Source organism: Polypterus senegalus, chromosome 5, assembly GCF_016835505.1.
Source record: "Polypterus senegalus isolate Bchr_013 chromosome 5, ASM1683550v1, whole genome shotgun sequence".
Taxonomy (NCBI): Eukaryota; Metazoa; Chordata; class Cladistia; order Polypteriformes; family Polypteridae; genus Polypterus; species Polypterus senegalus.
The window spans coordinates 140,181,689-140,207,308 of record NC_053158.1 but is presented as its reverse complement, the minus strand read 5'-3'; the positions used below and the strand labels follow the sequence as shown (position 1 = coordinate 140,207,308).

General features: G+C 37.0%; 1 protein-coding gene across 2 annotated transcripts in view; it reads right to left on the bottom strand.

The window, feature by feature from the left end:
• Positions 1–23,644, bottom strand: part of zgc:111976 (uncharacterized protein LOC553663 homolog) — a 91,369-nt gene extending 67,725 nt beyond the window's left edge. Inside the window, exons 1-4 of one of the 2 annotated variants that reach the window (XM_039753403.1) lie at positions 23,089–23,644; positions 17,818–17,921; positions 14,694–14,775; positions 14,475–14,529 (exon numbers count right to left, since the gene is read on the bottom strand). In XM_039753403.1, coding sequence (XP_039609337.1) covers positions 14,475–14,529; positions 14,694–14,775; positions 17,818–17,921; positions 23,089–23,107 — 260 coding nt within the window. In that variant the 5' untranslated portion in view covers positions 23,108–23,644. Of the gene's footprint in view, positions 1–14,474; positions 14,530–14,693; positions 14,776–17,817; positions 17,922–23,088 lie in introns of those variants that run through there. The other variant, XM_039753404.1, reaches the window with a different exon arrangement.
• Between the last annotated feature and the right edge of the window lie 1,976 nt (positions 23,645–25,620).

Below are 25,620 nucleotides of genomic sequence, written 5' to 3'. Positions count from 1 at the left end.
ATTCATGAATTCTTTGTTTAATGCTAGCCAGAAGTACTTCTCCTTGTTACAGAATTATGTTTGCCCAGGGAGTATTAAACAAATCTCTGATAGTTTACTTATCATCCATACTTGTTCTCTCCCAGGTTCATTGGTTACTGGTTCCATTAAGGATTAAATTCAAGATTCTGCTTCTCACCTTCAAAGCTCTACATAACCTTGCTCCCCTCTCCCTCACTCAGCTACTAGCTACTTACACTCCTTGTCGCTCCCTCAGGTCCTCAAGCAGTAGTCTCCTTACTGTCCCATGCACCAGACTCTCCACCCTGGTAGGCAGGTCCTTCAGTGTTATAGCCCCTCAACTCTGGAACTCTTCCTCAGTCTCTCTGAGATTGCTCCTCTTTCTGCACTTTTAAATCTCAATTGAAAACTTTCCTGTTCTACGAACTTTTGTCATCTGTGTAATTTTTTTTTCTGCTTTGTATGTAAAGCAACCTTGGGTTTGTGAAAGGCACTCAAATGTAACTTATTATTTTCCAAATCTAAAAAACCATGAAAACATGCTCCAAATGGTTGAGCTTCTCGTCTTTTTTTTTTTTTAAATGCATTATACTGGATTGTCCTTTGCACATCTCACTATATTTCCTTAGTGTAGTTTGAATATATGATGCTGTGATATCAAAAACATGACAGCACTATGATTAGATTAATATGCAAGACTGAATAATGTTCTCTTATTCAAAAGCAATAAAATTTATTTTTATCTACAGTTATACTATGCATGTTTGGAAACTAGTCATGCCCAAATATTGACTGCCAAAGATTACCTCCATTGTGGGGGGTGCATTCGGAGGCTTTACCTCCATTGGTCTGGTGTCCTACCTCTGAACTTTGAGCGTCCTCCCCTCAACCCATTTATTGTATTTGGGTTTCCAGTCCTTGATCCGTGAGAGGTCAGGCTGTCTTTCTCCTGTTCTGACAATGCTCAGCATTGGTGCTGTTATGTTGAAGTAAAATCATTATCACAGATGGGGAACACCTAATAAATCCTGTAGTTAGTGTCACCCCTGGAACTTAAGAACCCAGCTTAGGTTTACTCTCAAGGGATCTCAGTTTAGAAAGTTTGCATGTATGAAAATTGGAATGGAGTGCTTCCCCCACCCCCACAATGACTCCACATCCTGCTAAGCACACCAGCTAGCTTACTACCGTGTGTAAGAATTTAGCTGGCTGTCAAGCCTTAAACCATATGGAGATGCTGTTAAAGGACCTTAAGAGAGCTCTACAATTACAGTATCTCCTCAAAGTTTAACTAACTGATGCAGCATCATAAGCAGTAGGCCAAAATTCATCCAATGCAAATGATTTGTACAGAACACATTTCATTTCAGGTGCCATTACTGACTAATGGGAAATGCTTTAACATATGGACTCATTTTTAATGAGTAATGAAAGAAAGAGATCCATATGTCAAAATTCTAAGTGTAAGAAGGCTTCACTTTTCTTAAATGCCAAAAAGTGAACTTTTCAATTGAAGGTAGGAACTTCACACTATCATTTAGTGTTAATAACATTAGCTTGTAAATAATGTCATCATCCACAAGTGAACTTGTCAAACTGGCCAAGTTAACTGACGATTCCAAGAGAGTATGCCATGTGATGGACAAGTGTCTTCCCAATGCCTAGCTCCTGCCTTGTGCATTATACTGCTAGGATCTGATTCTGCACCCCTAAAATTGATTAAGCAAATTTGAGACTATTATGTTATTTAGATCAGAGAACACATGGATTTAGATGGTAGGACCACACAGATGTAATACTATTTTAAGAGTTTTTTTTTTTGGGGGGGGGCAAGTAGATCTATAATACAGTATATAATACTTGCAAATAAAGTACCACAATTACAATTTTTCCCACCTTTCAAAGGGGAACTTCATATAATTCCAGTCACAAGTGAAGGTTTCAGCTTCTTTAAAATTAGATGAGTTAAAGATATTTTATATATATCAAGATGATGGCTTAGCAAGGGCAAGATTTGTAAATTTAATTAAACACATTTTACTACGCCAGTAAATGGTCATGGGGCATTATTTCATGCACTCTACATTAATGAGTGTGAACAGTTGTAAGTAGTATTTTGCAAGGACACATAGAAGTATAGGAGGTTATAAAACCTATTGATGGATAAATACTGTAAGCATTCATTATGAGAAAGGTACACACTCATTCCTTAAAGCTCTCAAATCTTATGGCAAACATTTGACCTGAACAATTTTTTATTTCTAAACTACGATTCGTTCAATGGTAAAATTTGCTTCAGATGGTTTAAAATCTGAAAACAATGTTTAAAAGAAGTTGGCAAGTTTAGAAGCTTGCACAACATAAAATGCAACTTAAATTGGCAAGTCAACATCAGTGTTAAATTCTAGACATTTCAATGTGCTGGAAAAAAATGTTAAATAATTAAACTATCATTTCATTTCGACATTGTATTTCTTGGCATTATGGCAGAGTCAATTTCAAATCCATCTGTCATATTATATGTGCATCAATTTGCAACCAAATGTGCCACAGCAAATTGGACATTTGGATCCAAGTCAATTTTTATGCAACGTGTTTGTGCAGGATTTACAGGTTCTTTCATTTCTTCTTGATCCAGTCCATCTCTAGCTGCCAATTAGTATGCAGACTAATAAATGAGAAGTGTAATCCTGTCCAGTCTGCTTGGGCTGGCACAAGGATTTAAATGGTTTAACAGCAAGAATGAGCAAAATTAAAGTACAGCTGAAAAATACAATTTTCCAGTACAAATGCTTTAAGTTTAATGTAAAAAAGAGCAAAGTGCTACATGTGTACAAAAGGAATGTCAATTATAAATACAAGATGGGAGACACTGTCCTGCAGGAAGCAAATTCTGAAAGGACTGAAGAGTTAAATGTTGACAAAACATTCATCATCTAAGCAAAGTGCAGAAGTGATTCAGAATGCAAATAAAGTGTTGATTTATATTCAAAACTTTTAAACTATATAACCTAAGAAACGCTATGCTCAGACTATCTGCATACAAAACATCAGCGAGACCACATCAAGAGTATTGTGTGCAATTCTGTCCAAGCTGTACAGAAGAGAGCAACCAGGCGCATTCCTGGACTTAAGGACATATAAATACTCTGACAGGCTCCGCAGGGACCTAATCCAGGTATTTTAAAATTTTCAAAAGGCACTGATAAAAGTAGATTCAGGAGAACTCATTCAACTTAAGGGCAACTCATGTATTCAAAGACACTAGTGGAAATTAAGGTTACAAGCATTTAGTAATGAACCCAGAAAGCACTTCTTGATGTAAAGAGATGTGGGAATCTAACAAACTATACAGTAGAGACATACAGTTGAAGCAGAAACCTTGATAATCTTAAAGGATCTGGATCAGATATTGGGACATCTTAGGTATTTGCGAAAATTAGTTTGATGGACTGAATGGTCTACTCTCATGGATTAAATTGCTATGTATATGCTAAAAGGAAGTGGACAATTTACAGGCATTTTTCAGATAAGCTTTGTGGAAGTCATATTGGGATAAGAAAAAAAAAACAACAACCCAACACAATTCTATCTAGGAGCAGTTTCTGTCACAAGAAACCCTTAGATTTAAGTCAATACAGAGCAGGCAGGTCCACATTATTTATGTTTGACATTTAGTCTCTTCCCATTTCTACTATTAGAATTTTTCATTTAATTAATGTTTTCATGTTTTTAGCCAAAAACCTCATCATTAGGTAAAAGGTCATACTGCAAAATAATAATTATCCCATTTCTTGTTTGTATAGCCTATGGCAGACAAACAGGTAAACATAACAATTTGTATAAAGAAAAAAAAAAGCTTCTAACAATATTGGGCTTCCACAAAAGGTTCAGGTAATGAAAGTTTAGAAAGAGGAATAAGAAGTGCATCATGCAAGCCAATGTGAGGATGCGTTTCTGCCTCACAACCTGAATGACTTGCAATAAAATGATGAAAGACTAAATTCTGATCTGTAAATTCATGATGAGAATATTCAGTTATGTCCAAGAGCCGAAGCTGGTGCTGAAACATAGCTGAACCATACAGAAAGACAGCAACCCAAAACAAAAACCACCACCCAACATCATCAGAAGCATATTAAAATTTTGGACTGGTTGATTCACAGTCCAAAACTAAGCCAAGAATAAAACAAGGTTTATGCTCAAAAAAAAACCACCTCCCAATGTTCATCAAATAAAGCAGTTCTGCAAGGGAGAGCAAGCCAAAACACCAAAACAGCTATAGAATAATAATTAGGTTGAATGACGGAGAGCATTTGGTTGAAACCATTTCAGCTAAAGTTGGTACAACCCTTTCCGTTTATGGTAAGGGGAAAATACTTTTTCACATGGTTCCAGCAGGTGTTGGAATTACTTAAAATTAAAGACTATTCACTTAAAAAGTGTCCTCTCTCAATTATTAGATTTTGGTTGACACTGAATGTTTAAATCTTTAAGAATTTCAATAATAGAGCAAATCAGCAAAGAAACAAAGGATTTTTTATGCTAAAATAATTAGGCAATTGGAAAATGAAAATATCTTCACGAATAAATGATGAAGCAAGCTACAAATTCTAAACTTGGGATGCAAACAACAACATCTGGCAACATGCATCAACTTAATTAAAATTCCATACACAAATTGAAGCAATTCATAAAACTGAACACTTAAAAGCTTGCTCTTTCTGACGAGGCTTTTCACCAGAAGGTTTTGTGTATTATGTTCCTACCTCTGGTTAAGATCTCTATATAGAATCTTCATTTGGATCTTGATCTTTGTTTGTCCGCGAATGAATTAGAAGAAGAAGCACTAGATGGCAGTAGAGAGACAGCTAAAACATAGTCATTGCATTAAGAATCTCCTCCAGGATTATACTACTGAAGACTGTAATACTCCAGTCATACCTCAAAACACAGACATTCAAACTAAACAAACTGTTGTGCTTTAAATTAACTAAAGAGATCTTCATTTAGATCTTGATCTTGGTTTGTCCGCGAATTCCACCTTCCAGTTTAGTATGTTGTTGTTACTCACAGATGTCAACAATGTCCTGGAATAATGAACAGTGTTGGACAGTGTTACGCTGGTTAGCTCCTGAGGCCTGGTTAGAGAATGAGATTGCCGAGGATAAAAGGTACGTGCCTACATAACATATGAATGAAAGAAAGACAGTGGGTAAAATTAATGACAACGTAACCGCACGTTCCGGAAATTATTATTGTTACATAGTAGCCGGCGAGTGCTGTGCGTCTCACAGTTGTACCGTGGCTTGCTCACCTGTCAGTGAAGTGATCCCTATTTGTGCTTTAAAGAGTCTGGATACCCATGTGTCCCCCTTTTAGAACCATTGCTCTGTGTATATTGCCTAACTCTTTGGATTGCCACAAAGCAACCTGCAAAATTGGAGAAAGGTTGAGAAGAGATCGTGAGAGGAAATGACAGCGTCATGAAAACGAGACGGACTGTGAACGGACAGAAGCAGAAATGCTCCTACACCACCACATAATTACAATTCGGACAGTGATTCCGAGTAGGCCGTTCCTATCGAATCAATGTCCAAGGGTTTTCTTTTGCAATTTTGGTTTTCCTTATAAAAAAATCATAATGCTGTGCAACAAAGGGCCCAGTTCACGACTGGCTGCCGTGTTTAAACAGGGAGCCCTTCACACACAACTTTAACACGCGCAACGTAGTTGGGCACACATGGCTAGTAAATTTATACAATTCAATTCCAATAACTTCCATTAGGTACCATTAAAAATGTCACAAATGAAAAAATACTTGAAGTTTGCCAAATCTTAAAAAATATTAGTTGGAGGCATCTCTTCTGTGGACCAGACTTAAGACTGCACCACATCACAGCATGAGGAAAAAGTTGGGCCGAAGTCTAAAAGCACTGACCATATGAACGATACCTCTTTCACAGTAGGTATTTATTTATTAACTCCAACAGTATACCTAGCTGCAAGACCTCAAAGACATTATGCCACTAATGCATAAACCCACACTAAGGAAGGGTTTTTAGTTAAATGTAATTCACATCTCTCTTTAGTTATAATAGGACATACTTCTACATGCTTAACCTAAATAGGTACATGGTGTTTGCAACAAGAGCCTACTCGAGTATCACCAGGTTCACTCATGCACTCACTTGGCTAGTTTAGAAAAACCAACCTAATATACATGTCTGTTAAATTCAGGAACAAAGCCAAAGTATCTAGCCAGTGCATGAAAAAGTGTATTATTCAACTAAATGTCAATAGTTGTAATTATGGGACTTCAAAACACAAACTAAGGAGTTCACTATACAAGCCGAGTAGACAGCACATACTCAGTTTACACAACAATATTTTAGGATGGGATTTGCATGCTTGACATGAGTTGACAATTGGGGAGTGGGGAGATTCCCAATTACCTATACTCACTTTGGATTCAATAATAACTTCACTAAAACCCTCTAATACCATGCCCCACAATAAAGTGTGAAATTAAGGGCATCATTTATCTGCTTTCCAGTCCCACAAGCAAAATGACAACAATTAGCAAATCAGTTTTCATACCATAGGCAATTCTGTCTTGCTTTACTCCTTGCAAATTCATTAACAATATCATTATTGTCCGACTTATTAGTGCATTTATTCTCCATAGATATTTGAGAAAGAGCCGGACTTCAAAAGTCCAGTTGATTTAGTTATCATGAGGTCCTTCTTGAACTTTAGGGACCCCTGGGCCCAACAGGTCCATTCAGAGATCCACGTGCAGCATTAAACAACAAAAGCCATGCCCCACATCATTACTCAAAACTTGGGTTCTAAGAAAAAAACCCTTCCTCTGTAGTGTTCCACAGAATTATCATGATATCCTAAAGATCAAGTACTTTTTCTATTCAGGATTGTTATTTCACGATAGCAATCTCCCAATGATAGGCTTAAGTCAATCTGTTGGTTTTAAATAATCAAATCCTGCTCAAATATAATGAAGCCGGGCATCATGCCACTAACTTGTGGACCCAGCCTTTTTTGTTCAAATCCCATACCCACAGGCTATCCGTTTTAGCTTTTACACATTCTTGTGTTTCCAGACAGGGTTTTCTCCCCCAATTGTAATAAGAACAGACCATTGAGCTGAACAAATTCATCCATCCGATTCAGCTAGATACTACAAACACCACCAAGTCAAAATGTAAAAGTCCCCAAAGTCCTACTTTCCAACACACTACTTGGTTAACGGATTCTATTCTAATCTATGATTATTTGCATAATCTGCCCTTAACTTTCCAAGCACATCCCTCTGTTCTTGTTGGAGAATTCATTTTTAAAGTAACAGCCGAGATGCACTGTACCAATTCCTTTCAAAATTTTAAACAATTTCATCATGTTACCTATTAATCTCCATTTGCTTAAAATGAAAAACTTTCTCATACCTCTTGGTCCCAGAGTCATGATTAATGTACTTTTTAATTACTTACTCCGTTTTTTTAACAGTCTATTAGAACTTTCAACATTAACTTGTAAATCACATCAGCACCCAACATTGCTTAGGCAAGTAATTTTTAAGCTCTGGTCCTTTTGTCTCCTAGTCTATTCTGGGATTTCCTTTACTCTGAGCCACCAGGGAGCACCACCCATAAAACAATCTAGTAAAAAGTAAAATAAATAAAAAGGTACCTCCAATTTAGTTGTGGGTTGCAATGTAGCCTGTGGTGTCTTCCTGACCAAGTGAGAGGTATGCAAAATTTTGTTGAGTTTAGACTAAATGACTAATGGTTAGATCTTTTTAAATATTAGAAGATAAATTATATTCATGCTACTGCCCGTCCCTTTATGTGAAATTCTAAGCTGGACCCCTGCAAAACTTCCTGCTCCCTCCATTCCCTAGTTTAAACAATCCTGTACCAACTACCACTAACAAATCTCCAATACATTAATGCCATTTCTGTTCAAATTTATCCCATCACAGCAGAACAGGTCTCATCTGAAGTCATATTGTCTTGCTATGTATTCCTTTCCCCCCCATCTACAGCTTATTCCTACTTAGCAAATAATACAATTCAATATAAAGTGGGTGTGAGTCTTGGCAACATTGAGTGGGTTTTACAATAGGCACTTACCACAGGAACTTCTGTCAGAAACCAGAGACTTCTTAGAAACTGAAAAAAATTTGTGGCATTCCCACTGCAGGAACTTAGGCCACTGGTAGCTCTTGGTACTTTTAAGCTCCTATTCCAGGGTATTTACCTTTCATTCACCCAGGAACTATTGTAGATGGGCTCGAGTGAGAATGGTGTTAATTGGCTGACCACAAGCATTGGCACAATCTTACAAATCTGTTAGTAGTTTGGACTTTGAAGAGTTATCAGTACATTTGGAGCACCACACAACTGTACACACCACCCCACTTATTATAAATTGCCTCCCCTAGTACGTCACGCCATACATGGCATCGAAACCATAATCGACCCTGTGAAGTCAAAATCTCTTTGAAGAAATAAAAAAGTTGCCCGAGGAGCTTTACACCATACAAGACAGCAGATTGCTGTATTGTCCAAAAATACATGGACAGCGGACCTGGTCCTACAAGTTTTTTTTTTGTCCAGTATTCTTGCTACCTATAGCATATTCTGCTATGCACAATTGGTTTGTAGTTTCGGCATACAAATTTGTGTTTAACTGGCTCAAAGTGGAGAAAAAAAAAAAAAAAGTTTATATAGTTCAGGCTCACTAGTTTTACTCCTACACAGTTCCTGGAGAAAAATGCATTTTTTCTGAAATTTATGCTACAAGTAGAAGATCATGCATAGTGCAGTTCTGAAAGATATTGCCACAGGCTATATCACTTTTCAAAATGAATGTACATGTCATCGCCATCACAAGGGTCACATACAGAAAATAACAGATTATTAACATAAGCAATATTCCGGGGGGGTGCTTAAACAAAGGCCTAAAGACAGATATTTTAAAGTTTGCATTAAAATTCAAAAATGTTTAGAATAAATTAGAATCTGAATTATTATTTATTTTTAAATAGAAATGATCCAAGATGACATTTGAACAGAGGTTTAGATGGTGGACTCGAGTCATTAATTATGTTATTTATTTGTTAATTGTCATTTGTTTACATTGCCCAAAGGAAATTCCGTCATTCAGTGGTGCTCTCTTAACAAGCAAAAAAAACTGTGTATAGTTTTTGGGAAAAGTTCTTTAAAATGTTTGTGTGTGTAAAAATAATTTGTCTAACATATCATGAAAATCTGAACCTATCTAAATAAATACCTAACTTCATGACTTGCATGCCATTTCTTTAGGGTTCTCTCTGGGCAAGGAATATATTCTAAAGTTTGTGTGCTTATCTTTGAAAAGCTTAACCCCATGCTTTTGCTGGAGAACGCACTTTAAAATACAGCTGGGATCTGCCCTAACTCTCTTCATAATGTAGCACACTTCCGTTACCTGCTAATCCGTTTGCTAAAACTCAGCTTGTTTTTCATCATCATCTGGCCCATACCTCACAGTCTTGTAATCTGTGAAGTAAATGTTCATTATACATTTTCTGTAATGTGGAGGCCATAACTGAAAAGTCAACATTTTAAGTATTAGTGTGTTGTACACTTTGGTAATCACATCGGTGACCTGTAGTCCATACAATGTGATATGCAATACAAAGTAGGTTTTAAAACAAGAAAATTTAGTTATCACCAGGTCGGTGGCACATTAATCTTTACATTTCTTTGGATTCAGCACAGGACTGCAGGTGGACAAAATAACTATTTAAAAAAAAAAAAATACATATTTATTTATATGAACACAGAGCAGAGACTCAAGATACAAAATGCAGTTTATCTGAGGAAGTACTGCTGTGCATTGCATAAAATTACAGGCCACTTTAGATCAACCAGTTGAACGAAGACACTCATTTAAGAGTGCAAAGTTCATACAGGGAGGAAGTGACCTGGCAATTAAAAAACCACACAGGTCTCAAGTTTGCAACCAATCATTTCTTCAAATGGTCTTAAGTTTTGTTGCATTGATAAAGGTTACTTATCACAATTGTTATATGGAGCTTTAAATTGGAACACAGATTTTTTTTACTTAAACCCCTTTAATCTGGATCTTCCTAAACAAGTACATACATTGCAAAAGTGTAATAGATTTTTTTCTTTTTAAAATTATTCACTGAAAATGATTTGGTAAAGGCCTACACAGTACACAAGAAATGAAAAGGGACTTCCACACCATAAGTCCTCATTGTAAGCAAGCAGTCTTTACAAGTTCACAACATGCAAGGTTTCCAAGTTTAAAGATGTGCCGAAAGATGTATTTATTTCTCTCTCTCTATCTTGTTAACTCTCAAGAACCAAAATGTGCTGAAGCATTTTTTGGGCTAGCAAACTAAAAATTACATGTTATATACATAGACTAGTTAGCTTTAACTTACATGCACAGACTTCTGCATAGTTAAGTTTTCTAATATCAGATCTAGCAAAAATGCCCGCTTTCAATTTAGACTCAGACAAACGTGGAGGCTTTTTGCCACAAATTAGTAAAACAGGATCCATCTTTTGATAGGGATTTGACAAACTGCTTATTAAAAGTTTAATATGATGCAGTGTTATCAGGGCTTTGAGGATCCACTAACCTGTAGCTTTTTTCTGAATCAAACATACAAGTATTGGTTCTATGATCTCACACAGAGACAACATGAGAATTTTGTAGGTCCAGACTACTGGCCCAGTAAGATATACAGAACTTTCAGGTTCCCACCCATGACCCAACATTACATCATTACAGTTCATCTGAGAAGATTAAGATAACTTGGAGTATATGTTTCAAAAGCACAGAGTGAGCAACAGGCTTCTACATGTATTTAATATGAAGAAGAACTCCAAAGCTTCTTTTAGAGGAGTCCATAAATACCTTCCATTCTTAGGCATTGAAATCTCTGCCAAGTACCTGCATTAGGGCATTTATGTCAGTGCAATAAACTAAGGATCCAGCTTTCTTCACAAACTCTTCTGTATTTCAGTACCAAGGAAGAGCTGTGCCTAGATTTAATAACATTATCTTTAAATCACATATCACATCACATATAGGAGCTTCCAAGAGCTCTGCAGCATTTTTGGGAAGCCCTAGATCTTACTAAATCACTTGGCTCATCCCGAGTAAACAGCTGTGGTCCATTCCTAGAACATGTTGGGACAAATTTCATTATCACCTAAAGTACTTTTTGCTGATTGAAAAACCAAGATTTAACAAAGTCTGATTCTTTTTTGTTATATCCTTGAAATTTGCTGTAACAACCAATGATTGTCACAATAAATATTTCAGTTCACACCATATTATCAGAATACTAAATGCAAGTGTCTTCTACTTACCTTTTGCCAATTGTCTTAGTTCCTCAACACAAATGGAGCAGACACTGAAATGGGTCCACTGGTTTATCCTGGGTCAGCAAGTTTTATTCCAAAAGTAGGTGTAATAAGCTTTTCACAAAACCTGTTATGTTCACTCTCTCTTATTACTACCAACTTCTCATAAATCTTAACACACAAGGGATGCTCACACAGACTTCAGTGGCCATAATATGAACTAACAACAATAAAACAAAAAATTTTCCTAATCCTTTACTAATGCACTGATCAAATGACGGAGTCACACTGAGGTATGTTTGCTACATTTCAGTAAAGTGTACCACTGCTGGGAGAATGACAGGTTTAGACATACTGCTATGACTTATCAATGTGTTGTCCAGCAATACTCTGACCTTATTATTGAATAATTGTTTTGCATTTAAACAGAATACTAGAAAATATTAAAAATTCAAACAAATGATCGTGAAAATGAAACATTTATACTGCAGAAATCAATGAGAAAAAAAAAATTGACAGATAAATTTACATAATGGAAAGAAATGTTTTTCATTTTTTGAATTCAGCACCCAAAACTACAGTGAATTTAACCCCCCATCCCATAAATCTATGAATTTTTTGTTGTTTTTCATAGAAATAATCCTGTGGCTAAACAGGATGATCAAGTTCTCTTTAACGGTCATTTGCGAGAACTTGTTCACAGCTAGTCGCATCCGTGCTTATGCTTCTTTAGTGAGCTGCAGGTAGTGACAGCGGGTGGCTGAAGGACAGCAGGGCTAGTTGAATAGGGTTTGTTATCACAAAAAGTGCATGCAGAAGAAAATGATTTACCAGGTTACAATAGTGATAGCTCTTCCCCAATCCACAGCATTTTATGTTATAGTGCTTGTGAAAACCTAAGAAGAGGACGATTTTGCTTAGATGGTAAACTCTGACACACCATTTTGTATGATTTGTGCTGCAACAGCAGCTTTGGGCAACTTTCAAAGCTGCCAATCGCATATCCCAAAGGGAACAAGAAAGATGCAGATTGTTTACAGGATTTCAAGCTGTTAATAATTGGTGGCATATTAGTTGTAATTTTTTGAAAGCCAAATCAATGTGCACAGCAACTTGTTAATGAGTGCATACTGAAACCAAATTACGGGGTGCTCACGTTGTTGGCTATAGCTTATAATGAGCTGCTGGCTTTCTTTGCACTAATTGCATACGATTCAAAAGCATGTTTCAAATGTATTGATCAACAAATCCTTTTTTTTTTTTTGGAAATGCCTTATGGACCTTCCTCTATATCAGGGATCCCCAACTCTGGTCGAGGAAGGCTGCAGGTTTTCATTCTAACCCTTCTTAATTAGTGACCATTTTTGCTGCTAATTAACTTCTTTTGAATTAATTTGAAATGACTTGCTCTTGAACACTCAGACCCCTTGTTTTTTTTTCCTTAAAAATTAGCATCCAAACAATGAGATACAAAGCGATCAGTAAACAGTGTCCATCATACAATATCTGATAAAGAGGACGGTCTCAGGAATGCTCATCTGCTCAGGTCACCAAAACATTTTAAACAGCACTCTTAGAGAATAGAAAATAGATTTCAGAAATGTATGCTATTGCACAATGAGAGCAGCAACAACCCCATAGAATTAAAGAATGGGTTAAACTAACAACAAGAATCAGTACCTAATTAAGCAGTTGGGTGGAATTAAACTGGTTGGAGTTTGAGAGCCTGACTTAGTTGGTCTTCTGTTGGCTTACTCACTTCACATTTTGCTTCTGTTTGGGTGTCATTTAAGGAAAGAAATGAAGAAATTCAGGGGAATAAATCAATTAAAGTGAAAGGAAAAGAGTTAATTAGTAGCAAAAAAAAAAAACACACACACACACACACACACACTTGTCAAAAATTAACGGTTAGAATGAAAACCTGCAGCCAATGTGGCCCTCCAGGACCGGAGAACTTTGCTGTATATAGATCAGGAGTGAAAAAATAAATAAATAAATCACTTCAACTTACTTGTAAGGAGTTTGTATTTTGTTTAAAAAATGAGCAACAGATAAAGTTGATTGGTAGTTTGACAAAAGTAATTAGAATTTGCCAGCCACTGAAAACCTACGACTGCCAATGGGTTTTAATCCAATCATTTTTTCCCCTAGATTTAATTTAGCCACTTGAGATGCCAGATATTGTGAAACCAAGGTGGCAGAATAACAGTTTTAAATATTTTTCCTAGCCCTCTCCTCTCTCCAACTAGATAGTGAAAATGGATCATATCTTCTTTGATTTTAACATCTGACATGGAATACTGTGCTCTGGTGGCTATCAAATATAATTTGCAGCTTTGGCATTGCATACTCTTCCTCTCTATCACTCATAATGTCAAAGGCTTTTACTGCTATTCATAATCTTACTGCATACTTTTACACTACTTGCTGTTCTTGTGTACTGCCTATTCAAGTTTAAGTGACTCTTAAGCTTTGACATTGCATACTAGTTCACTCAGAACACCTTGGTGGGGACCAAACAATGGTTCAAAGCCCAGTGGCTCTCTCTGTTCCAAGTCCATCCCTGCTTACATGTCTCAAGTCTATTAGCTTCTATTCCTTCCTCAGGGAAGCAGATTGAGAGACTGATTTTACTAAAGCTTTTCTTAAAAGCATGTAAGACACCAAATGACTGGCTTGTTTACATAATTTTGAATACTTTCTGCTGGGAAAGCACAAGCTCTCGGAAGGAAATGAGCACGGATCTCTAAACAAATTGCAGTCCTATAGAGTTGCTCATGCAGGAACAGACACTTTCCATTGTAGAGATGCACAAACTTTTGATGGTGATGGTGTATTTACCAATTATATTGTGAACAACTAAAACAAAATGATAGAAAAATCATATCAGATGATATGCCTAAGATAACAAAATACTTCATGTGCATTTCAGATTCTCTCCCCCCCCCCATCCACATATATATCCAGAAAATGAATTATTATAAAACACAGAAACACCATTGTCATATTAGAGTTAAATTTATCAAATCAAAATAAAAGTAAAACGTAATGTAGGAAATGACTCACCCCTGCAGTTTTGATATAGCATCCAGTCTGGTTACAATGCCAGTAAAGGAAGTAACTTTAAAAAAAACAAAAAATACATATCCTCATTAAAACAGAGCTGCTGGTTAAAATGAATCTTATACAAGAGGCAGCTCAGGAAAGTAACAAAATATTTCTTGGAACAAAGGTAAACAACTGCAAAGATAGAAACCCAATCCCCCAGCAAAAATACCATTTTACCATTTAAAGATTTTTGGAGACTTGCCACGCAGTTCAAAAATAATTGATTTACTGATGACCCCAACATTCCAATGGGCTTTTCCTGAAATATTACAGAAACAATGAACCAGCATTAAACTGGGGAGGTCAGTGCTGGGTACAGGTGTGATAATAGAATTCAAATAGGCATCAAAATAAAATTTTGTTCAAACACAACTATTGATATTTCTTAAACATGAAATAAGGAAATATACACACAGAGCAAAACAAACTTACCCCAACATTTGCAGCAACCAAAAAAAAAAAAAAAACCCCACAACCCCACACACACACACTTTTCAATAAAAGAAAAATAAGACATCCAGGTTGCAAACATATCTAGGGAAACGAGGCTATCCTGGGTAAACCCAAATTTAATTCCACCAATTGTCACATCCTTAGCCTTTTTAATAGAACACCTATGCTTCACAAGTCATCCACCACGACCTCCATATACCACATTTTTGTCATTATGGTTGACCTCACTGACTCCATCCCCTTTACAGTACCCTACTTCAAATATTTTGTCTTTTGCACCACATGTCAAAAACCACCTCATCCCCCACTCCAGACCCATTTACTTATTTACATGACATTACACTTTCTCATCTTGTCTTCTACACCAGCAAAACCTTATTTCCATCATAGGGTGACCACACACACACTCCCACATGAACCACCCACCAAGCAAGCAAAAACACACTAGAACAAATTTAATTTCACCAACCTGCAAGTCTTTGGACTGTAGGAGGAAAACCAAAACACCTGGAGGAAACCTACGCATGACATAGACAGATCATGCAAACTCCATGAAGCAAGGACCCAGGACATGAAAAATAATGCTAAATATTCTTGTGTTTTTGTATTGTATTTTGTCAGCTGTCTGAGGGGACATGAAAGTCTGAATTTCACTGTACTGTGTATACAAACTTGAAATGATCATCTACATTTCATTGCTCAAAAAATATATATTTAGGGTGTTCTCTTTCAGGTCTACCCTACAATATTATATCACCACATCTTGAAGTAATATGGTATTGATTTCAAGTTTTAGTTGGCAGAAACTCCTTTTACTTCATTTCCAGAATCCAAAATTACCTTTTTATGGAATATACTGTTGGTCTATTTACATATACATTAATCTATTCCTCACTGAAAAATGCTGTATTTTCAGACAACAAAGCCCACTTTGCATCCACATAGCAAAGAGTTATGCTTCATCAGGAATGGCTCAGCAAATACATTAGTAAATCAGTGCAGACCAGAGTCACTGTAGTATCACACTAAGTGCAGACCTGTTACAGTTGGTAGATATATTCCTTCAGATAGGCTCATCTGGTAAGTCAATAGTTCGTAGCACTAGGTAACACCACCAAAAAATATTACCACCATTAACAGACACCTGACAGACTGCTTACGACCTACCTACCTACAGTATAAAAACCAACCACACCACACACTACTTCCACATTGGCTTCATAACCAATTCACACAAAAGTACAGCAGAAATGTCAACAAAATTTAGATTTTGTCCACAAGGTCAACAAAAAAAAAACAAAAAAAACACACCAAACCCAACAACACACAGAGGAAGTAGAGATTATAAAAATTATGCTCAGATTTTCACAAATTTTGAGAGCAACAACCTTTTCTCATAGTGATAAAATTATCCTAGATTTTAGACGCTGTTTCTTTAGGTATCAGAATTTGGAACAAAACTTTTATGAAGCAATTTTTTACTACATACATTTTCCCAGTTTTGATATTGTGCAAAGCAGAATCAAATCAAAGAGAACCACAGGCATGCTACCTGTCTCAATACTCCATTCAAAAGCCTTGTGGTAGCAAAGATCAAGTTGGACAAAACAGAAGACTGAAAGTTGCCTATGGACGGAGGATGCACGGTTTTAAGACTATAACAAGATTTTTGTCACAATTGTTTTACTTTGCTTATTTTGGGCATATCTGCAATACTAATTAAAACTAACTCTCTCTCATTACCAGAGAGAGAGAGAGAGAGAGAGAGAGAGAGAGAGAGAGAGAGTTGGGAGCATGCACTGATACAGCGCATTGCTCCGCCACCACATGTGAATTTCCTCTTGGGATTAATAAAGTATCTATCTACATGACAAACCTGAGGGCATAGATATAAAAGATAGTAAAATGTATAAAAGGTTAAAAGCTAAAATTTGAGACACACAATAAAGGAGTATATAAAAACTGAAAACAAGGTCACTTAGGACACTATACAAAATAACTAAATACGACTGTTACAAGTCCTATTATGAGATATCTGATCTTTAAGAGAGATTAATGTGAAAATTCTATAGAAGTACAGGAGGCAATTCTATGAGGCAGGCATCAAAAAAAAAAAAAAAATTCAATATGAATCTTTTCTTCGTCTCCAAATCATCCTCAAATATTGATATTCCTGCTTGGTTTCCTTCCCCAACACCTTTGGGCCAGAACTGCTACAGGTATTTTTTTGATTATGCTCAAAACTTAGTTATTTTTGTACTCTTTATATGTGCTGTCTTTTTCCTATAGGGGTTTAATTCAGCAAGTTTATGGTCATACCAAGAGTGCAGCACCAAAACTTTTCAGTAAAGATAATAAAAATCAACTATAATGTCATTAATATGTTAAAATTAAAGTTATATTACTTTAGGTTTCTTCCCATCCAGTAAATAGTTGCCTATTAGGTTTCCTGGAGCCTCTAAAGTGTTCCTAGAGGAGAACATGTGAGTACATAGGTGTCTAGGATTGAATCAAAATAAATAGCCCAAGATAGAAGATTAGTAAAACTTTGAAAAGAACAAAACTTCAGATTTAAAATGTTCAGAAACTTTCAGAAGTCTACTGCACAGCATTAGCCAAATCAAGGTGCATCATCGAAAACACTATCCTTAAAGAATATGCAGGAGCCAGGAATAACCATTACATTGGACTACAAATTGTTTTGGCCAGACACCTATCAGAATGGTTAGAAGCTTTTGGGGTTTTGAAGATATATGGATGCCATGGGTGTTGAAGGCAGCCTGCTCAAACAAGTCAAATGATATCATAGTTTACCTACAGCTCTGCCAAGAATTATCAAAATCCTTACCAAACATCTGTGAACAATATAGAGCGTTTCATTCCATGACTTCTCTGAAAATTTGGAATGCAGTCTCTCCATCAGCATCCTTGTCCGCACTGAACTTTCAATTTCTGTGTTTAGAAAAGAAAAATTAATAAACTAGTTCTTTCCTCAGTTAGACCTTGCTAAGCATATAAATGAATATTCATTGAAGAAACTAGCATCCCATTTCTTTAGTTAAAAAAAAAAAAAAATGGGACCCTAGAGTTTATTTTTTTAGTTGGTGTTAATAAGCTTAGTCAGACAAAATTAGTCATTTTGTTTTGACAGAGTACATTCACATGCAGCAGTTATTAATGCACTCATGCCACGGTTTAATAAACTAGGGACCAGTTATTAACTAAACTTACACTATGGTTTTAATCTGACACTAATAGCAGGCGAAAGCTAAAAAGTCTTCCAGAGTCCAATGAACATGCTCACCCTTAATGTCAACTCAAACATTTCCTCCAGTGTGCTAGAACAACTTTGTTTTCTTAGCAGACTTTCCCTCTTCCATCGGCCCGCAGCCTGTCTCGGATTAGCGTGAATATATAGCTTTTGCAAGCAAACTAGGATTCTTAACACAATGAGAGAAGTCACAAAAAATAAACCAGAATGTTCAAGTAAGGTGGGGTATTAAAAAAAATGACAAATTTCTAATACAAGAAAATTGCATATGGCAAAGAAGGAGTAAACAAAAAAAAGTTTCCAACTTTATCAAAGGGTGTCATTTCACAACCTGCCATCACAGTTTCTCATACTAATGTGTCAGAGTTGCTGTAAATATAAGCATGTTCTTGTAACAAGTTCATTTAACTATTGCAATGTTTGTGAGTGCACATACACATTTCAAGCCTCTTTTGTGCATACGCACACTTTATAAATGAGGCCCACAGGATCAGAGTTTAAGAATCCATCTCTAGAGTGAAATTTGCCTGTTGACCCACCTAATCATACTTCAAGTATTAGGTCTATAAATTTGTAAAGTAATTCCACTATTTTATAGTAATTTAAACAAAATCTATGTGCTTCTATGGTTCAAAGCCTTCCACCACTGAAAAATGCAACGATTCATAAGATCAACCCTAGGGGCCTACTGTGCAGCTGACTTTAATTCCAACTCAGAATCAGCAAGTAATTTTACTGCTAATTGATGCGATTGTTTAACCAGCAGGCCTTTTTCCTTTTCTTATTTCACACATTTACAAACATTGCATGAGATTTATATTTATGAAAAGTTCACAATCTTAACCCCAATCCTTAAATACTTTCATTCATTTTTCCATTCACTGTTTTGTGAAGTTTGCTCCATTAAACTGCTTCTGATCATGATAAGTTGATGAGCAGAACAGACACCTGTGCAAACAACTCTGAATCACTAAAGGTTAAAAATGTTCCCCTTTTATGCCGGTTAGTAAATAAGGACATACAATAACTAGAACATTAAAGAGCAAAATATTAAAACCACAAGAAAGATAGAATTCTTACTCATTTAACACACAAATCCTTCCTTCAATCAGTAAACAGCTGCATAATGTGTAATTTATTTTTTGATACAAAAAAAAAAAAAGCCTAATTAAAATGGTAGGATTCTAATTGACAGTCACAGTGGGCTCCATAGCTGGAGTAGTGCAATGTTGCTTCCATTCCAAAAATAATCAGTTAATGTTATACAGGGCCAAAAAAAGGCAATAAGCAGACAAAACAAAATATCAAATATTTTCCAGTTAACACTAATAAAAGATACACCGTACAGAAAGCGCAAACTACCAAGGATCCTAGAATTTGTCATAACTTTCTTAACAGCAAGTACCTTCAAAATGTGGTTTAGAAATTGAACACATTCATTGCATAAAATGGAGGAAACATCACAGCTGATGGCCAAATATAACACTCTAGTTATATAACTACTATACAAGTGAACAGGAGGGAAATAATTAAAAGCCTGGTGGATCTTCAGTCATGATTTGAACACAAACATAAGTAGACTCAAACACAGATAACTGAAGGAGATCCAAAAAACAGAGGCTGCAATGCAGAATAAGCATCTGCAACTGGGAATCATGAATATGAATGCCAGTGACAATGACACAACATGCTGGAAGTTACTTTTTTTTTTAAATTACATTTTCAATCATGCAAGATACTAGTTCATAGTTTATATTGCTATTGGAATTACATTGATGATTTTCCAATCGTGCTGGGATGATTCGTCATAGTACACTGCCAAAATGAAAGCGTATTTAGGAAAACATTACACAAATAGGTAAAAAAACCTTTATAGAAGCATGAACGCTCTGCAGAAAGCAGTTGAGGGAGACAGATTTATTAAAAAGGTTAAGTGGGTGGTTTGGGTTGAGCTAGCAAAATGGGTCACTGGTTTTGGTTTCCATCTGTGTTTAAGCAGTTTCTGCCTTGTCCTGTGTGTGTTTCAACAAATGGGCATTTGTGTACCACTGTATGCATTTTAATTAGTATAGTCTAGATTTGTATTTCAACCAGAAATGGTTCACAACAATCTGTGGCTGCACTTAGTGAAGAGCGCTATACAAAAATAAGTTGAAGTTGCTTTCATCATGAATTTGGAAGACAACTGCAGAGTCTGCTGCTTTGAAGATGCACTGGAGAAGTAATCTGTAAAGACCAACTCGGACGGTAGGTTGGAGTGCAAGATAGATTGAAACCACCACAATATATTAAATGATTCCTGGGCCCCAACTCCTCACATATGATCTCAGCAAATAGTGGAATCCTTGAGCGAAGCCCAGAACCATTAATAATGTATAAAAACCAACATAATAAATAAATAAATAAAACACACACACACACACACACACACACACACACATATACATACACACACACACACACACACAATCCAGAAAGTATTCACAGCGCATCACTTTTTCCACGTTATGTTACAGCCTTTTCCCAAAATGGATTAAACTCATTTTTTTTCCCCTCAGAATTCTACACACAAACACCCCATAGTGACACTGAAAAAAGTTTACTTGAGGTTTTTGCAAATTTATTAAAAATAAAAAAAACTGAGAAATCATATGTACATAAGTATTCACAGCCTTTGCTCAATACTTTGTCGATGCACCTTTGGCAGCAATTACAGCCTCAAGTCTTTTTGAATATGATGCCACAAGCTTGGCACACCTATCCTTGGCCAGTTTCACCCATTCCTCTTTGCAGCACCTCTCAAGCTCCATCAGGTTGGATGGGAAGCGTCGGTGCACAGCCATTTTAAGATCTCTCCAGAGATGTTCAATCAGATTCAAGTCTGGGCCACTCAAGGACATTCACAGAGTAGTCCTGAAGCCACTCCTTTGATATCTTGGCTGTGTGCTTAGAGTCGTTGTCCTGCGGAAAGATGAACCGTCGCCCCAGTCTGAGGTCAAGACCGCTCTGGAGCAGATTTTCATCCAGGATGTCTCTGTACATTGCTGCAGTCTTCTTTCCCTTTATCCTGACTTGTCTCCCAGTTCCTGCCGCTGAAAATCATTCCCCCAGCATGATGCTGCCACCACCATGCTTCACTGTAGGGATGGTATTGGTCTGGTGATGAGCGGTGCCTGGTTTCCTCCAAACGTGACGCCTGGCATTCACACCAAAGAGTTCAATCTTTGTCTCATCAGACCAGAGAATTTTGTTTCTCATGGTCCGAGAGTCCTTCAGGTGCCTTTTGGCAAACTCCAGGCGGGCTGCCATGTGCCTTTTACGAAGGAGTGGCTTCTGTCTGGCCACTCTACCATACAGGCCTGTTTGGTGGATTGCTGCAGAGATGGTTGTCCTTCTGGAAGGTTCTCCTCTCTCCACAGAGGACCTCTAGAGCTCTGACAGAGTGCCCATCGGGTTGTTGGTCACCTCCCTGACTAAGGCCCTTCTCCCCTGATTGCTCACTTCTTATGGCCAGCCAGCTCTAGGAAGAGTCCTGGTGGTTTCGAACTTCTTCCACCTGATAGAGGCCACTGTGCTCATTGGGACCTTCAAAGCAGCAGAAATTTTTCTGTAACCTTCCCCAGATTTGTACCTCAATCCTGTCTCGGAGGTCTACAGACAATTCCTTTGACTTCATGTTTGGTTTGTGCTCGGACATGAACTATCAACTGTGGGACCTTATATAGACAGGTGTGTGTCTTTCCAAATCATGTTCAATCAACTGAATTTACCACAGGTGGACTCCAATTAAGCTGCAGAAACATCTCAAGGATGATCAGGGGAAACAGGATGCACCTGAGCTCAATTTTGAGCTTCATGGCAAAGGCTGTGAACACTTATGTACATGTGCGTTCTCAATTTTTTTATTTTTAATAAATTTGCAAAAACTTCAAGTAAACTTTTTTCACGTTGTCATTATGGGGTGTTGTGTGTAGAATTCTGAGGAAAAAAATTAATTTAATCCATTTTGGAATAAGGCTGTAACATAAAAGGTGGAAAAAGTGATGCACTGGGAATACTTTCTGGATGCACTGTGTGTGTATACATACATACATACATACATACACACTTACTTAATACAAGTGAAGGCTGTGGAGACTGCAGTTTATCCCAGCATGCATCTGGAGGTGGACGGGAGACGCAGTGGACTGGACTGATCAATTGCAGGGCCTACACTTCCAATATTGAATCATCAATTAAACCAACATGTATCTTTGGGTGTGTGAGAAGAATCCAGAGGAGATCCCACACAGAGATAAAACAGAATGTGCAAACTCCACACGGACAATGACCAGATGCAGGATTCAAACCAGAGATGCTAGATCTAGGGGGTACGAAGCACTAGGCCCTCCTTTCAGAGTTAAAAAAACAAACTTAACATTACACCAGGAATCCTATAGCCAATAAAAAAAAAAGTTGAATGCCAGATCATCTGAGAAAATTTCAAGAAATAGGACGAAAAGGAGAATTTAAATAGTTTAGTAAATTCTAAAAGGCATTTCACTCATTCTGAGGGAAAAGCGAATCTTCTAATTTTTAAGTTAAACGAGTTATTAAACATACTGCACAAGTACAAAGAGCATTCAAAACATGCAAGGCGCAATTTTACGTCAGTGCTTTAAAAATCAGTTACAACACAATCTACAAAACATCCTCCTCCCGATTTTTATAAACATGTACAGTTCCGCTTTTCTGTAACACCTAAAAATAAACAGATGTACAATAGACGTTTCCAGTAGCGGATGCGCAACAGGTCGTTCTCCACCCTCCGGCTTGACACACAGAAACGGCGTTTTATTAATGATGTACCTGTCATTTCGTCCTCCATTGAGCCTTAAATCGTCAGTTTCGTATTTCCCGTAGTTGCAGCACAACTTAACTTGAATGCGTTTTCATTTTTGTTGCACAGCATAAACTCTTCATTCAAAGAAAGGAAAACCAAAAGAAAAAACCGCCAGCTATAAGTGGTGATCTTTACTGCCCCCTATGAATTCTTAAGTCCAATTAGCTCCCTTTTCAATCAGACACCGTAATTCTCCACTCTGGCTGCAAGCTAAGAAGTGAATATTTCGCATATCTTAGAAACTGTGCCTTCAAGTGTATGCCATGGCATTTACTACCAGGGGATGGTATTAAACACTACTGATGTTGACAAAAGGTGTCAGATTTGGATTAAGCGTCATTTTTTTTCTGAATGTTCTACTTTGTTCTACTTTTCTAACAAACTCTTAACGAAAAGAAGGCACACGTGTAATAAGCAGCCCAAAGAAGAGGTGGCACGAAAACTGTATTGAGTTGCACCTCCGCGTGATTATCCGTCATCAGAGCGAGCTGCCGTGTACTCAAGATACTACGCGTGACCGGTTGGCTGAGATTAACGTGGGTGATCGTCTTAAAGCCATAGTCCATTGAGCAATAAGATAAATTTAACAATCAGCTAATCTCAGGTGTATGAGGTGTTCGTTCACATGTCTCATTGCACTTAAAAAGCGAAAGGCTTGTATTCACTGGCTCATTTTTTTAAGCTGGGGGGCTCAGGCTTAGTTACAGTTGTGGCTGTAGGGTTTCCTGTCAGACAGTTCTTAAATTAGTAGCTAATTACCACTAATGGCAGATGCTTTGCACTACCAAGTGACACCATTAAGGCAACATTGATAAGCAGATGGATAGCACTTGATTTATCTCCAGTGAGAAATGTGGCTTTTTCCCAAGAGCTCAGAAAATAAATCAATAAATAAATGATATTATATTATGAAAAGCAACATGCCTCCTCTCAAATATGCACTGGAATGACTAAAAAGAAAGAAAACTTAGAAATTGGCTAAGATGAGGCATTATAAAGACATGCTGCCATTATTATAAGTGAACCCCAGTAGTGTTTCTTGACACACTTCTGCTGAATAATTAGTTGGCTGAAAATACTCACTGTCATTGTGTCAGAGAGTGGGTGTGCAGTATTGTTCATAATGACACTAAGTTTTGTTTTTATTCCCTTCTTTGCTATTACCTCCAGGGGGTCCAGTGTGCATCCCATAACCGAGCCTGCCTTCTTATTTAGTTTGTTGATTCGATGGGTCTCTCTTGGAGTGATTTTACCAGCCGAGCACACCACAGTGTAGAAAATCAAACTGGCCATCACATTGTACAGTAGTATGTGTAAAGGATTTGACTACCCACATTAAATGAGCACAGTCTCTTGAAAAAAAAGAGTCTGCTTGACCCTTTCTACTGTTGTCTCTCTGTGTTACGTGACCAGTTCAGCCTGTCATTGAAGTGGACCCACAAGTACTTGTAGGACTGCACCATCTCCACTTTCACTCCCTGAATAGTGACCCCTGCATAGAAATTCTCTGGTGCAATGAAAGTCAATATCCAATTCTTTGACTTTGCTGATGTTAAGTTGCAGACAATTATATTTACACCAAGCAGTAAAGTCCTCCACCTGACCTCCATATTCTGTCTCATTCCCCTTATCTATATAGACCATTAGTCCAGAATTATTAGAGAATTTCTGTAAGTGACATGACCTGGTGTCATATTTATAGTCTGAAGTATACAGAGTGAATACAAAAGGAGACAGGACTGTTCCTTTTGGTGCTCCGGTGTTGCTCACATCCATATCAGAGACACAGTCCTTGAGCCTCACAAACTGCAGTCTGCCTAATATTCCATTATCTAGGACAGTGGATCTCAAACTGTAGGGCAGGCCCCCCTAGGAAGGCGCGAAGATGTTGAAAAAAAAAGAACAAGAATCAAAAATATGAAAAAATACATCCATTGAAACCAAAACAAATTAACGTAAACTACACACTTATACTCGAAAAATTAATATAGAGTTAGATAAATGTCAATAAAAATTAAGTAGGTAGAAGAAAATATGCATCTATGATATATCATTAATTAAAAAAGAACAAATTGGTATTAGTGGGCTCCTTTCAAAAAAATGCTAGGGGGGCGCAATTAAAACTGTTATGAAAACACGGGTCACAAATACTTAAAGGTTGAGAAATGCTGATCTAGGACATCATAGGCTCATCTATTTGGTTTACTTTTAACAGCGATGGCTAAACATATCATTAACAATACTGACTTTCACTTATAAAATTAGCTGCAGCACAAACCTGAAGCTATCACGGCTGCACAGGAACCGGCATTGAGACCCTTGCATTTCAGCTTGGCAGTGCTTTCACTCTGACACATCAGGAATTTGTATTTTTTTATTATCTTCTTTATCTGAGAACATTTTCCAAATGTATTTTAACCTTGGAGTAGCTTAGCACTTACTGCTATCCGGAAGCTGCTTAAGGAAAAATAAGCAATTAAGATTTTGGAATTTAGTCA